General features: G+C 33.2%; 1 protein-coding gene across 2 annotated transcripts in view; it reads left to right on the top strand.

Annotated features, from left to right (window-relative positions):
• Positions 1 to 16,260, top strand: part of LOC123682000 (neurotrimin-like) — a 910,163-nt gene that overhangs the window by 104,387 nt on the left and 789,516 nt on the right. For both annotated transcript variants that reach the window (XM_045620378.1, XM_045620379.1), the window contains exon 2: positions 2,488 to 2,496. In XM_045620378.1, coding sequence (XP_045476334.1) covers positions 2,488 to 2,496 — 9 coding nt within the window. The remainder of the gene's footprint in view (positions 1 to 2,487; positions 2,497 to 16,260) is intronic.

Here is a 16,260-nt window from a genome sequence, read left to right as displayed (position 1 = left end):
GAAATTCAATATTTCATTTAGGTACATAGTCGCTAACATTCTTGGATTCTGATAATGTGACTTCAAGCTTTCATATGCCCATTCATAATTTTCATTTGATAACTGCAGTCCTGATATAACTGCGAGTGACTCATTCCTTAAATAAGACTGTAATAAGTGAAATTTTTTATTGGCGCTAAACTTTTATTTTCATGGACCAGAGAATTGAAAAGTTGAAAGAATTTTGGCCATTCTGAACTTTCACCTGAGAAAAAGGGAATATTTATTTTCGGTAGCAAAAGTGATTCAAAATTTGAAATCTATGTGTTATACGTTTGGTTTGACGCTGATTGTTGTTGTTTAAATGAAAAAAATAAAGCCCTAATGTGAGCTACTACCTCAGAAAACGCCAACTCCGACTGAGCCGTTTCAACACGTTCAGTTGCTGATAATTCGGAATTAATTTCCATCATTTCCTTCTGTATACATTCAAATTTTGCTTCGCACGCAAGTATTTTCTCCTGGTACGCTTGTAATTCAAAAATATTTGAAGAATCGTAACCTTCAATTTTTTTCCATATTCCGGTTACAATAGAAAATACATTTGCTCTTTTATCGACCAATTTATTCAATGAGGCATTGCCTGTATCAGTTTAAGGTGGCATTGTTGTAAATGAACGAACGAAAAAAGAGAATCAAAAGTGAATTGATTAAATTGAAACAGAGAAAGATTACTTTCCAGCTATGGTGAATGTTGCCAGATTGTAATATATGGATACTTATAAAAAACTGTTTTGATGGCCGCAAAAAAAAAGAAATTTGATATGAAGTTACTGAAAATTTAGATTGAGATATTGAAATTGGACGCAATTCGGCTCACTAGGACCAAATTATGTTGGGGATTTACAAAGAAAGGTTTAGTGGACTGTATTTAGAGTTAAATCTTATCCCAACACAGTACGAAAACGAAAAGGACAAGTGAAACCAAAGTAATAATAAAATAATATTCTTACCTAGAAGTGGGTGAACTTAAGTTATGGATCTTGCAGTAGTCCTCAGCTTCCAGAAGCAGATTGATTGAGCTCAAAAAACTGAACCAGAAGTGGTAGATTCTTTATGATTGACAAGCTGGAAAATTATTAATTCGACCCCACTTATCCTTAGGAATGTCACAGAGTACGCCACTGGTGACAACTTTATTTCTCACAACGGAGTCTTTTGATTTAATGTTCATGGAACAGAAACACTGTATTTCTGATATACACAACTTCGATTGTCAGCGAACACCGCGTTGAAAATGCGATATTTTCCGAAATTTGTGTACGTAAATTATTAGAACAATAATTATTATTAGGTAGCAGAATGGAAACAATCAATCTTTCGTATGACACGTAAAGAATGATACTGATATGGAAATCACAATATGTGCGCTAAGCGGCAGAGATCACAGCTGTTTTAAAATGGCGATAAATACTACATTTAAATTCATTCGAAATTTAATAACTGAAAAATTGAAAAGTTTTGAGAAAATTGAATTGAAAAAAAAAGAACGTTCACTTGGCGTGAACACCTTTTAACCGAAGAATATTCAATAATTGTTGCGTTCTTGATCGACACTGGACACCTTCTCGCAAAATTCTCATCATATAAATAAAGTTTATCATTATTATTATTATTATAACTCTAAACGTGCAATTTCATCCCAGGATTTAGTCTTTTTAACTGTGGTAGGTGCTAAACTTGTTGATTAATTTGAATAGTGTATCTGAGTGAATGGAATGTCATAACAAAGATATAAACTTCAGAGAATCCATTCAGTATATAAAGAATTTTAATATTGGAGTTGTACTGTAACTGCGAACCAATTTATCAACAAATGTGTAGAATACATTCGAAAGTCACTATATTGAAACTGTTCATTACATGAAATTGATTGAACATATATGAAAATTATAGATACATTTGTTCACTCGAGTTTTCTATCTGTTATAGACATGTTTTTATACTATACATGAAGTATTTTCCCACAACGGCTTTGATTCACCCACCAATGATCAGAAACGTTTTTGCATGAAATAATTTTTAATTTGAATTTTAAAACTTCTGTTATCATCTTCAAGTAGATAAGAGCTGAAGAAATTTTTATATTTACTCCTCTAATTAAATTTTCCATCAAATATTCAGTAACAATTCTATAAAGGAATGAGAATTTATCAGATATTTGGATTAATCATTGAAGAACAAAAAATAGATATTAGGATTTTTAATTTCAAAATAGAATATAAATAAACTATAGGTAGATGCAAGATTGAAGTATGTAACAAATGTTAGTGATATGGTTCAAGCTAAGCGCTACTTGTGTTCACGGAAAATCAACTCTAAAATCTCCACAGCACTCTTGACCATGCATTTAAATGAACGCAAGTTATAATTTGAAATTTTTCATTGATTTTTGTTGTGAGAATATTTCAAATCAAGATTATTATCCAACACTATTTTTTTTTGCAGGAGCTGCTGGTAAGCATGAAACAATCAGTTCAAGAATTACCCATGAGGACTTCATCAAACAGCTTTAGGTAATCGACGTACATATAAAAGAAAATTGATAACTACTTATTCAACTTTTTGATCAGAAGAAGTCATTCAAACGAATATTTTCAGAGAGTTCCTGTTTGCTTGCTTTCGTCAACTTTATATCGAATTTAGCGGCTTTCAGATGATACTATGGAATTACACTCGGACCAATCGATGTCCGATTCAAGTTGAGTCTTGTTTGTGACTATAATACCGCCAAAATGCATTTAATTATCTATTTTTGAGCAGAGAGGTATTCTATTATAAAATTCAACTCAGTGATGATGAATTCGTGGTGAAAATTGTTTCTGTCTGAGTCTGAAATCTGTGTACACGATTATTGTCGAACCGAATGAGCTACGGTGATTTACAAATTAGTGTAGGTTCAGGTTCCGAATATCACATTTTAGTTTGTTAATAAGTAAAATCCGTTTTATGATTACCATATGAAATTTTATTTCTTCAATAATTGGAAGAATGAACATTGTTCGAACTGAAATGTGAGGATCATATAGGTATGTACCTACGTCATATTTCACTGATTTTGAGTGTGCATCTCGGAGTAATAAACATAAATAAAGGGAACAAACGTCATTTTCAGACTTCACTAAGCGAATTTTGTCCCCAACATGAACTATGAAATTTGACATAAGGAGGGAAATGAAAACACATATCAGTGATATGATATTTCACCCAATTCGCAGGTTTCTCCAAGCAGAAAACAGTTTTTGTGTTCCAGGGTGAATCGAAGTTTTATATTTACTCAAAATCTATTGAGATAAATGCCTAGATATATCAGAAAACATTAAATATTCTACTTACTATAAATCCGACAATAAGGGAAATATCAAATTCCAAATATTCAAATATGCCTATTTCAACGGGAATCAATCAAATAAATATATTTCATTCTATTCTATAAAATAAGCATACAACATTATCTTACCATGTTCGGGTCACGTAAAAATTGCATATAATTTCTCTATCTATGTTTATTACTCTATAGCGAACCTACTCATATAGGGTGTCAAATTGAAAAGGTAACTCCTTTAATATCTCGAAAATTTTTGATATTTTGAAATTCTTTCATATACAGAGTGAGTCTTCAACTTGTACAGGGTGGTGAATAAGCGAGGTGAGCGGCTATATCTCAGGATCCACTCATCTTAGAGACTTGCGGTAGTAATTTTTTCTACTGAAGTGTAGAAGAAAATATACTGGAAATTGTTTTGAAGTTCATACCTCTACAGCTAGAGGGTGTTATAGCCCACCCTGTATTACAGTGACTTTATTACCACAGTGGCGACAACTCGTGTCTCATTTTCTATTGGTTGGCCGCCATGTTTCGTCGGAGTTGCGCAGATTGCAGATTTAGTTTGTTTATGTTTATTTGTCAAAACGTGTTTAGCAGTTGAGTTGTCGAGTTTGTGGAAATTACCAGCTTCGATTATCGATTATAATAAGACGTTTTGTTGTCTACAGATTAAGAATGAAGTCGAAAAACACGAGTTATGGCCAGTAAGCCCATGGCTGGTCATTCCAGGTGAATTTATTATTGGAAAATAATAATCTATTATTTGTGCATGTAGTTGTTGAGTTTTTTCTTGATAATAATTTCAGTTAGAACTTGAAGATATCTAATATTTTTGTTCTGTATCTTCGGAAAAATAGATAGCACGATTCACTTCATTTCAGACGTGATACATTGGATCGAAGATCGAATTCAAAATCATAAGACGTTTTGTTGCCTACAGATTAAGAAAAAGGTCGAAAAAGACTATAGAGAGTTATGACCATTAAGGCCATGGCTGATAATTCAAGGTGAATTTATTATTGGAAAATAATAATGTTTACATTTGTATGTACCTAGTTCTTGAGTTTTTTCTTAATAATAATTTAAGTTAGAAGTTAAAGATAACCGATCTGCATCTTTGGAAAAATAGATAGCACGATTTAGTTCATTTGCAATGTCGTACCTTGGATCGAATTCATGAAACATAATGTTACTTTCTAAAGAAATTGAGACCAAAAATATGAAATATTGCCGTAAGTTACCGATATAAAATTCAAAAATACCGCCAAAAACGTCTTGACGAAACATGGCGGACTTTTGACAGTTTTATGGCCAGTTGTCGCCACTGTGGTAGTATAGTCACTGTACCCTGTATGTACAGGGTGAGCAAATAAGCGAGGTAAGGAGCTATATCTCTGGATCCATTCATCGTAGAGACTTGCGGTAAAAAATTTTACGACTAAAGTGTACAAGAAAACACACTGAAAAGTGTTTTGAAGTTCATACCTCTACCGCTAGGGGGCGTAATAGCTATCGTCGAGTAGAAAAATGAATTTTACTCGAAAATGTTCCATATGAAGTTGAAGAAAAAATATCATTACTGTAATCCTTTTAAAATTTTCTATCTTTCTGAATTGTCACTTTCGATTTTACGACATCAAATAAGGGTAGGTGAAAGGGAGAAATTTGACTGATTGAAGTGCCTGTAACTTCAGTTTGGCTCAACATTTTTGAGCAAATTAGATTTCGTCTGAAAGATAATATCTTGTTGATTGAGAACAAAATATACTCATGATAAATTTGTTTTTGCTGCTTTCGATAGGGGGCGCTAAGTAAGAAGTTCATTGTTTTGTTCATTTTACTCCGAAATTTCAAATGTAATGATAGAATTTTTTTAACAGAAACAGAAGTTCCATCAAATTTGCATGAAAAAACCTGCAGGTCGCAAAGCGATAGTTTCAGGCGTTCTGAAGTTATGGCCGAAAGAAGATATTCTTCAACTGATGCACGGCGAAAAACCAAATTGTTTCTTTGAGCTTTGACAGAAACAGAAATCCCATCAAATTTGTATGAAAAACCCAAGAGGTCGCAAAGCGATAGCTTCAGGCGTTCTGGAGTTATGGCCGGAAAAAAATATTCTTCAACTGATGCACTGAAAAACTAAATTGTGCCTTCTTTCGGCCATAACTCCAGAACACCTGAAGCTATCGCTTTGTGACCTCCTGGTTTTTACATACAAAATTGATGGGATTTCTGTTTTTGTCAGAACCTAAAGACACAATTTGGTTTTTCGCAGTGCATCAGTTGAAGGATATCTTCTTTCGGCGATAACTTCAGAACGCCTAAAACTATCGCTTTGCGACCTGCAGGTTTTTTCAAGGAAATTTGATGGAACTTCTGTTTCTGTTAAGAGAATCCTATCATTACATTTGAAATTTCAGAGTAAAATGAACTTCTTACTTAGCACCCCCTCTCGAAAGCAGCAAGAACAAATTTATCATGAGTATATTTTGTCCTCAATCAAAAAGATATTATCTCATAGACGAGATCTAAATTGCTCAAAAATGTTGAGCCAAACTGAACTTACAGGCATTTCAATTAGTCAGATTTCTCCCTTTCCCCTACCCTTATGGGATGTAAAATCGAAAGTGACAATTCAAAAAGATAGAGAATTTTCAAAGGATTCCAGTGATGATTTTTTTTCTTCAACTTTATATGAAACTGTATCAGGATTTTCGTCCATGTTATCGATAATAAAAACGAATTATTCAGGAAATTGGACCTTGAATGTGGTTGTTGAATTATTTCAAATCTTCGCCAACGTTTCGTATCCGAAACGTTGGCGAAGATTCGAAATAATTTAACAACTACATTAAAGGTCCAATTTCCTGAATAATTCGTTTTTATATGAAACTTTTTCGAGTGAAATTCATTTTTCTACTCGACGATAGCTAATATTCCCCCAAACGGTAGAAGTATGAACTTCAAAACAATTTCCAGTGTGTTCTTATTCACTTTAGTGGTAAATTTTTTTACCGCAAGTTTCTACGATGAGTGGATCCTGAGATATAGCCGCTAACCTGGCTTATTTGCCCACCCTAGACATAAATTTCAACTGAGGTTTACTGAGGTCAAAAAAAAATTTTTTCCTTCACCATTTTTTCCGATTCGGTCTGATTTAAAAGATACAGGCTGTATTTTATATAATTCTCGTCTTTATCTCGTATTCACTATAGAATCATGTGGTTCTATCGAAGGAAAGGATTTTTGGAATATAGCTTTTCATTGATGTGATGCATCTTCTCCGAACGCAAAATTGCATTCACGCCTTTCAGTTCATTCATTATGAACTTTACATTTCATAAAAATATCAGAAATTCCAAGAACCCAACTCTTGAATATAACTTGAATGCTCATAAATTAATTTTGAAAATTAAAGTATTGTCATACTTTCTTGTACAGCGGGCCGTTTCCGAGCAATTTGATCATTGAAATTCAAATAATTGGTTACTTTGGCTAGATGCAAATATGTTCTCTTGTGGAAAAAACCAAAGAAATGAATATTTGCTATGATGTCATGTCTCAGATTTTAGAATTGAAGTACTAGCCAACTTATGTTGAAAATGAAGTTATTAGAATAAGCTCACCTCAACTCCTCGATTTGATTAAAAATTATTGAGTTTTGGCACAGCTCTGGTGTATCTGGTAGATATCGGTCGTGTGAAGCACCCAATTTATCCACGTGTACTCGTACTGCTCAACCGCTGGCGAGATTTCTCGCAGTAAGATCGCCGCGATCAAATATGTTGATTTCTTTCAGGGAATTTAAATTCACTACGTTACCATTACAATTATGTATATGGATCAAATAGAAACATGTAGGCAAAAAGATTTTAGAAATATGTAATCAAATTTAATGCAGTCATCAATGAGTTCTGAAGAATTTTCAGGAATCTTGTTAGATATCATCTTAGGTTCTCATTGTTCCATATGCATGAGCTTGATGAAACTTCAGCTCCTCAAAATTACTTTTTTCTCACATTCATCATTCTTTTTGTTATCTCAAATAGTTCGTTTTTCGCTTATCTTCCATGCTGTGGATATAATTTATTTTTCCTTCATGGTTTGAATGATAGAACCGATAGCGCACATCCACCTCAAGAACACTCTGTAATTGAAGTAGGTACAAAAATGTTATTTCGGGATGCAGCGAATTTACTTTCGCAATACACCTTCGGTTGTCTCAATTTTCTGAATTTGTTCCTTTCCTTATTCTTACCACGAAAAATTACATAGCGCTATGGTTGCGGCGCCGTTTGATTTGAATCTAAATATGGAAATCGTGAACGTGATTACCGCTAACGAAATTTGAATTTGATACGCATCATATATCGTGCGAGGATTCGTCTGCCGAGACTTCAGACGAAATTAGATTTTCCATGCGCAGTGAAATGTCGATTAGGTCTTTCATCTGTGACATGCATATTTTCATCACTCATCGTTATAAAGGTTTATTCTGAAAAACAGAGATATCCGTATGATGAAGCATTAAGGGAAAAATGTAATGAACATAATGTGTGTACTTTCCTCGTTTCCTCATTGAAGATGTTCAGTACAAGTATCAAGAAGGTTGTGCTTATTCAACCCATCATAAACAATTAGATATTGTCAGGCTAGATATTTCGATTCAATTATTATTTTTATATCGTTATAACGCTCATACTTTATTCTAGTGTCATATTATTTTTAAATTGATTAGTCTCTTAAATTCACAAGTAATATTCACCAAAATAAAGATTTAGGTGTGATATAAATTTCTTTCAATAAATTTCATATCCATATGAAAAAAAAATTGAATCTAGCAACACAATAAGTCATATCATGAGGTGGTGTTGATTTAACCCCTGAATTGTCTTTCACTGTCACATTAATCGCTTACGTCTTGCGTCATTTGCGAGATTGTTTGCGAATAAGATAAGGTCTACTACAAATTGGTTCTCTGTGTCCCTTTCATAATTATTCCATTGTGAAGAAGAAGTTATGACATTAATTAATTTTGATCACCTCTTCGAGATATAACACAGCCTGGAAATGTTTCTTGCAGACTTGTAACTGTTTTATTGCTTGTGTGACACGTAGCGCCATCTTGCTGAAAATGAACTTCAAGACATAAGTCATCATGTGAAATACAGTGAGTGTAATGTCGTTTGTGGAATGGGATGTCGTCAACACTGCTGCACCAGCAAAATTCTCAATTGTTATCGAGCGACGCACTCGTTTTAGTTTGTTCAAATCACTAGTTTTTCCCAAGCTCAAATTTTTGCACCAGTTCCACTATTGCCAGATGACAGGTGCTTCTCGCAAACCCAAAAGTGCTTCGGTTTTGCGAAGTTCTACTGTAAAATATTACCATAATTGTATTGAATTGATCAATTTCAATGAATTGCTGAAGCTTGTTTCCTTTCATTTTTAGTAGTGGCGTGTTTACTACTTGTCAAATGTCAAAAGATGACAGCTGCTCATTGCGTTTCTTCTTGAATAGCCCCCTATCAGGTCAGCTGTCATCTTTTGAGTAAGGGGTTTTCCCTAGACAGACAGGATCGATTTGGATCTCGAATTTTTTGTGAGGAAGTCAGCTCAAAATTCGAAGTGATGAAAATTCCAGCAAAATAATTTGTTTTTGAAGGAAATATTCATTTTGAACATAGATAAATTATCTGCCGCCAAATTATGAAGACACATCTCTCAACTTCAGAAAGAATTCGTAGGAATCCACATATTTTTCGAACTATCGAACAACTTTTCAGAAGACGAAATATTCATACTTCACGCAAAAAATCTCAAATGGCTACGAGATGGAAATGAGAGCAACGCGTGTGCCGGAGCTCCAGCGTGCGATTATTTTAATATATTGAACAAATTTGTGCTTGATTCATGGTTGTAAATTTGAACGTCACGCGTCACTCTTGGCGAAATGACGTTGACAGCAGCAGAGCAATCTGTGAATAACAACTAGAAGTCTTTTGTTCATGAAGGCGCGAAATGAATTTGCATTGAAACTTTTTCATGCTATGTTCAGTGGGTATCGACAGAATTGAAAAGAGGAACAAATTAGATGCCAAAAAGAAGAATTGTTCCGCAGATCTCCATGTCACGAATAAGGGCTCGTTGAGAATAGAAGCTCAATATAATAAGTTGATGTTTAGCTATTCGTTGTCATGATTAATCTTCAAAACAGGGTGTCCCAAATAAAATATTTCAGCAGGATATTACGTAAGTATCGGTTTTTCCGGAAAATGACAGATAAATCAATATTTCATCGCTCGTTCACCGTCAAAATTGCTCTGTAATTTTGTCACAATGTCTACATTCCAAGCTCGTTTCAAACGATAAGTATCAACTCACTCAACGTCAGCATACATGATTTAACTGGATCGTTTATGAATACTTTTGGATTTAATATATCTGTTAATTATGATTTCAGGTAAACTTTTTCAGTATGGTCAAGTTTCAAGTACTCTTATCTATATTTGCCAACAAAACTCCCTTGAACAGGCATTTGCTTCGTTGAACCTTCGATTAAGATTTATATTTAAGGGGTTTTATTTCACCGCGACCGTATGGACTATTGTGCCCCTCATCAGAGCTGTTCTCGCCATTAGTCATCATAGTATACAGCTCGCTTTCCTGTTCCAGAGTTCTAATAAACTCTAGTATCTCGGGTGGCTTCAAGAAGGTTACTTCCTCACTTCTACAAGACTCTTGTCCACAGCATTTTTTGCATCGGTTATCTCAGAATCTACACTCATTGTTTTCTGCTAGATTCATACTCATGGGGTACTTTCTGAAGATGCCCTTCATCTGTGCCTTAAAGACACTTGGAAAGCGGCCTAACGATAGTGGATAGTCTCCATCGTGGTTTTAGAAGCATTTGATGGATTTTTTTTTCTTTTTGAAGGCTGGGATTTGGGTCTTCATTTTGAAATATTTTTTTCTGCTTAGGATTGTAGTTACGATTTTCTCTAGGCTAGTTTTCATCTGGTCACTAGGAAGGCTCGCTGCTAATTGTAATTGTTCTGAGAGGACCAGGCTCTCTGATTCTTAATTCCTTCATTGTCGGTACCTCCTCTGGATAATCTTAAAAAGACCTCATGGGCTTATCTATCACAAGATGAAAAGATGTGAGATCTGTAATTGTTCTAATAAAGCATGATCTCATAGCTCCAGTAATACAAACACAGGCTCCTTGAACCTTGACTCCGATATATATTTTTGGGCGCTTGTTCACCAAACAGGTTCGTTTTTCAAATTTTGAACCAGGCATGATCTCAAATGATAATATAATATAAGCAACTTTGTGAAAATATCGATGAGAGAATTTATCGGGTATATCTGACCAAAGATTATTCCACATTAATTACCTGAAGATGACCATGTACACGTCTATATAGAGCGTGCCAAAAAAGTAACGTAACTCGTCAAAAAATTTCAAAAGGCTGTTTTTTTATATTTTTATTATAAACTCGGAGAACCGGATAAACATCCAAAATGCGTGTGCACACTTTAATTTATTCAAGCATATTATACAGGGTGTTTCATTGGAAACGGAGATACTTCACATAGGTGCATAGGTGGCACCAAGACGGTTCTGGAGATACCCCATTTATTGGGTCTTACCGTCTTCTTACTAAAAAAACAAAAGTTATGATAATCGACCGAGCTGAAATCAATCAACCAGGAGTCATGGTTCATCAAGAAAACGGATGGAAAGAGGATTAACGCCTTCGAAATCTACAGGAGGAAGTTGCGAATCCCGTGGACAGCACGACGCACAAATAAATCTGTCTTTCAAGATCTAAAGATTGATACCAGACTTATCACGAAAATTAACAGAAATATTCTGAGGAACTTTGGTCACATCACTAGGAGAAAGGAAGGAATGGAGAGACTGATTATTGAAGGGAAAGTTGAGGGTCGACGATCAAGAGGCAGATCTCCTTCACGGTGGTCTGATCAAATGAAAACTTTTACAGGACTTTCCCTTCCGGAGGCTTCTCACAGAGCTCAGAATAGAGACAAATGGTCGATCACAGTCGAACAAACGTCAGGACGTCACCATCTCCATACGTAGGAGAAGGACTGAAGAGGACTCTCTTCGTGGCCGAGATACAGGGTGAATGTTGCCCGTTTCTTTCTGAGGCCATATCAAACGAACCACCCGGTATATTTTCTTCGTATTTGGTAAATATGTTCTTAATTGGGAGCCCAAACGTATCATGCAATAACCACCTTGAAAATCCAGGTCCGGGTTAACAAAAAATTATGAATCGTTTGAATCCTCGTAACAACACCCTGTACATCGAAATTTTGAAAATCTTTTTCAATATTCGGAAACACCACCAAAAACTAAACTGAGACGTGTACTTCAAATTTTCGCGCAGACATTTTACTGCTAAAATTTTCAACGTAAAAGTGAAGTTTTTGAGAACTTGGATACCTGAAAGTGGTTTGAAGTGACTTTTAACAATGAATTATCAAAAATATTGGATCCATAATTATTTCAAGATTACTTTGTAATTCATTTTTACATTGATTTTTTTTTTATAGCTGTATACTATTTCAGTTTCTATTCATTGAGAATTGAGTTGTATTAGGTTGATATCGTATATTTTGAAACAATTATGAACAAAAAAATATAATAAAAAAATAATTAATTAATCTGAATTATTCTAAACTACAATGGTCTTCTGTCAAAGTGATGGTTGTCAACCTACTTGATTGATACGAAATTTTATGATTATTCCCAATAGTGAAAAGCTCTGTTGAAAGAAACAATAGACTTCACACACAAAAGAGGACTATGATCTCAATAACTTACTTATAGATTAATCACTAAAAGTTACTTTAAACTACTTCCAGCAAACCAAATTCTTGAAAACTTCATGTTTCGTTCAAAATTTGTACAGTAATGAGAAACGACGAGAGACTGAAAGAGTAACTCAAAAATGAAAACTGAAATGGTATACAGCTATAAAAAGGAAAACCAACGTAAAAATGAATTGCAAAGTGATCTTGAAATAATTATGGATTCAATATTTTTGATAATTCATTGTTAAAAGTAACTTCAAACCACTTTCAGGTAACCAAGTTCTTAAAAACTTCACTTTTACGTTGAAAATTTTGCAGTAAAACTGTCTGCGCGAGAAGTATAGGTCTCAGTTTAGTTAGACGAACTAATTGAGAATCTGAGGTCAAAATAGATTCAGTCCTGCGTCCGTCCCGCCACCGTGTACACGATAATTCTTGAACGGAATTTTTCAGATATTGGTTCAGTCAAACATTCTGACTAAGTTCGTTAATGGACTAAGGCATATATATTATTATATGTTTCCTGAATTATACCCATAACATTTTCTTCTCGATTTTCGAAGAATAGTTATTCAATATACTAGACCTAAAAGCTTCGATATACATACTTCCACGAGCTCAAAATGCAAAAACGAGCTACGATGTGGAGGATTTTTTAATACATCAGAGTTAAAATGAATCTTTTATACTAATACTTTACATTATTTTCTCTAATTCACTAACTTTTATGAAAGATTTTTCCATGAAAATCGTTATGTAATTTTTGTATTGCAAAATGTTGGTTGGCAGAACTGTTTTATGTATCACAAATTCGACAGATAATAGATAAATCTATAACAGGAGATTTTTGAGTAACAAACTAATAATAAAAAATATATCTATGAAATCTGTGCGAAAATGTAATAATACTGCAAGAATTAGTTTTACAAGGTATAACAGAATGAATGGATTTGCAGAAGAATAAGAGAAAACCAATTTCTATCGAGGTGAAATGTAGAAATCGATTGCTTAATAAAGTAAAACTTGACCAACATAACATAGAATTGAAAATATGCATTGCTACGATGATTCAATATTTTCCATAGCGAAATTGTTGTGAAAATTTCATTCGGTTTCAATAACTTCGAATTTAAATCACACATCTTAATATTCATCAAATAATTTTTTTTATATGAGTTGAAATGTTTCGCTTCTTGAAAGGAAAAAATTGAGCAAAGTGTTGAAGTTGCAGTGTATTTTTTGTTGTTGAATGGTTGATTGAATGTTTTTTTGGAAGGAAGAAAACAATAATATACTTTTATGTGCGTCTTTCATTTTCTAGAACACAGTATCTAAAAACAACCCTTGTATATGTCCATACACGTTTGGTCGAAATGTGAAACTGGCGAGCATACAGGTGCAGAATTCAAAGACGTACCTAACTAATATTTGCCGAACGAAGTTTATTCGAAGTCACGTTCGCAGTTTTGCTTGGCTTCATCTTACGCGCCAGGAATGTTGACAGAGTGAAGCCGTTTTAGCTTTGTGTACTTTGTACCGTTGAGTTCGAAAGTAAAATGAGTTATTCTTCAAATAATACCTTGAAACCTGCTGTTCTCCTTCACTTTTCATTCTACTTTTCTGTTAATAATTAATTAGGTACTCAAATACTGCATGATTTCATGAGAAATAATGACGCGAATATGTCATTCTATAAATAATTATGATAAAGTGAATTTCTAAAATGTCTGTAGGAGCTTTAAGATCGTCATTTATGCGCCAATTGCACACAGAAAGGAAAAAAGTTCAAAAGAGGATACAAAAGAAGTCGTTTATAGTTATTTAAATACTGTTATGCATAGAAATCTAAGGAAATTCATAACTTTAATTTTCGATATTACCCATTGTTAAAAATATGCCTCAATTCTATAATAAATGATTTCTCATCTTTTGATATAATATCTTCGTTCTTTGTTGATTAATGAGATTCAAATTAGTTTAATAAGAGGTTCTTGAATGTTTTTAATTTTTGAGATACAAGGAGAGTTTTGTCGAAAATACTTACGCTACCTATATTTCATGGAAATATATTCGAACCAAATGTCATTTACAACCTTCCGAAAATTTCCACAGGGAAACAAAAAACCATTTAAAAATAATATCATGCCATGGTTTGATTATTCATCTTTCGATATGCCATTGTACAGGGTAAGTCTTCAACTTGTTCATACAATAAATATTTATTATTGAGAACTCATTCATTGTTATCTAATGATAACAATGGAAGTAATAACTTGTTCATACATTTCAACAGAAGATTTCTTTTTCTTTACAATTTTTTTCCATGCGATTTGATTGACAGGGTGTTGGATTCCTCAAAGAAAAAATTGTTTATCACTTATACCTCGCAAATAGTTCTATCGAAGGAATACAATCTCCAACACGTCTTCTAGTTTCTTAATTATGAATATTACATTCCATTAAAATAACAAAAATTCGAAAAACCAGACTCTTAAAAGCTATTTGAACGCTCATTTATCAATATTTGATTATTTAAAAAAAATTTTCCTCGAATTTTCTCCTATAATGCGCTGTTTTTAAATGAGTAAAATGTTCTTAACAAAAAAATTATCAATTCAAAAATTGGGTAATTTGGGTGAATGGATATCAAATTTTGAAATTGACGCATTTGCAGACTTTGATAATTGAGTTATTTGAATTGAAGTCCACCTAAACTCCTACAATTTTATCACAAATCACCGAGTTTCAAAGCTGCTCTTATAATATGAAGATACATACTTCATTAAAGTTGAAATTCATATTATAAGAAATCACTCTCGATGTTTTAGTTTTTTTTAGTTTTTAGTTTTCACAATACTCTTCGGTCGAAATGAAACCTATCAAAATCTGATAATCCCATAAAAGACTACTGCAAACAATGTTACTGTATTCCTATCGAATCGAAATATACCAGTAGGTACAACTAAATACATTTTTATGATATTGACTCCTTTGATGTTTTTACTATTCGATAATCTCATCATAGATCATATGATTAACATATTTTCGAGTAGGCCATAATTGGTTCAATGTGAAAACAAATGAAATATTCAAATATTTTTTCATTGAAAATAAACCATTAGTATTCAATATAAATATATTGAGTACTATAGTATTCAATATATTTATATTGAATAGTATTACATATAATAGTATACTATTCAATATAATATATTGAATACTACTATTCAATAGTATAACCTTGACTTGTCTTGACTTGTTGTAACATATTTTGTTATGTATCAAGAGATGAATAACATTTTTATTATTATTATTATTATATTATCAATATATTGAATATTTATATTGAATACCACTAGTTCATTCTCAATGCAAAAATTATATGAATTAAGAGTAGAGTTGACTATAACATAAAATTTTTTTTTTTCATATTTTTGTGATTTCTTTCCTCCTACACAAGAATACATATGTAGCAGAGAAGGTACAATGGTGCGGATGTGAGAATGCATAATGAAATCGATGTTGGAATGTTCTTCGTTTTGAGAAGATTCCTACAGCTGCTGGTTTTCTTATTGCCACACTGTGTTCGAGGTGCATATTTGTCCCGAGAAAAATTTCAATATTGTCAGGTTAGTTCCCCCAGCGTATACATAATTCCACTCTAAAAGCAACCGAATTATGTTTAGCTACTTGAAGCCAATTTCTTTTATTTGGTTCTTTTTAAATGGGCATAATTTATGTTATAAATTATTAGTTACGAGTATACAGTGCGGAAAAGCCAAATGTAATTGTACAGGGTGTTTCACTATAGCGGGTCGCTGGATTTTGAGGCATATCCTTCGAGTGAAATTGAAAAGTGACGCTTCAATATCATAGTATTTATCACGGGCTATCCAAATATGTTATTGAAAAAACTATCGAACAAAGGCATGAAAAGTTATTGAGGAAAAACCGTTTTTCCAAGAAACACATTTTTTTTCAAATTTGACTAGTTTTCAAAATAAGGTCTATAGATGATTTCTCTCCAATTGTTTCTTCATTTGAAC

This window comes from Harmonia axyridis, chromosome 6 (genome assembly GCF_914767665.1).
Source record: "Harmonia axyridis chromosome 6, icHarAxyr1.1, whole genome shotgun sequence".
Taxonomy (NCBI): Eukaryota; Metazoa; Arthropoda; class Insecta; order Coleoptera; family Coccinellidae; genus Harmonia; species Harmonia axyridis.
The sequence above is the reverse complement of the archived record's forward strand: the minus strand, read 5'-3'. Positions and strand labels throughout refer to the sequence as shown.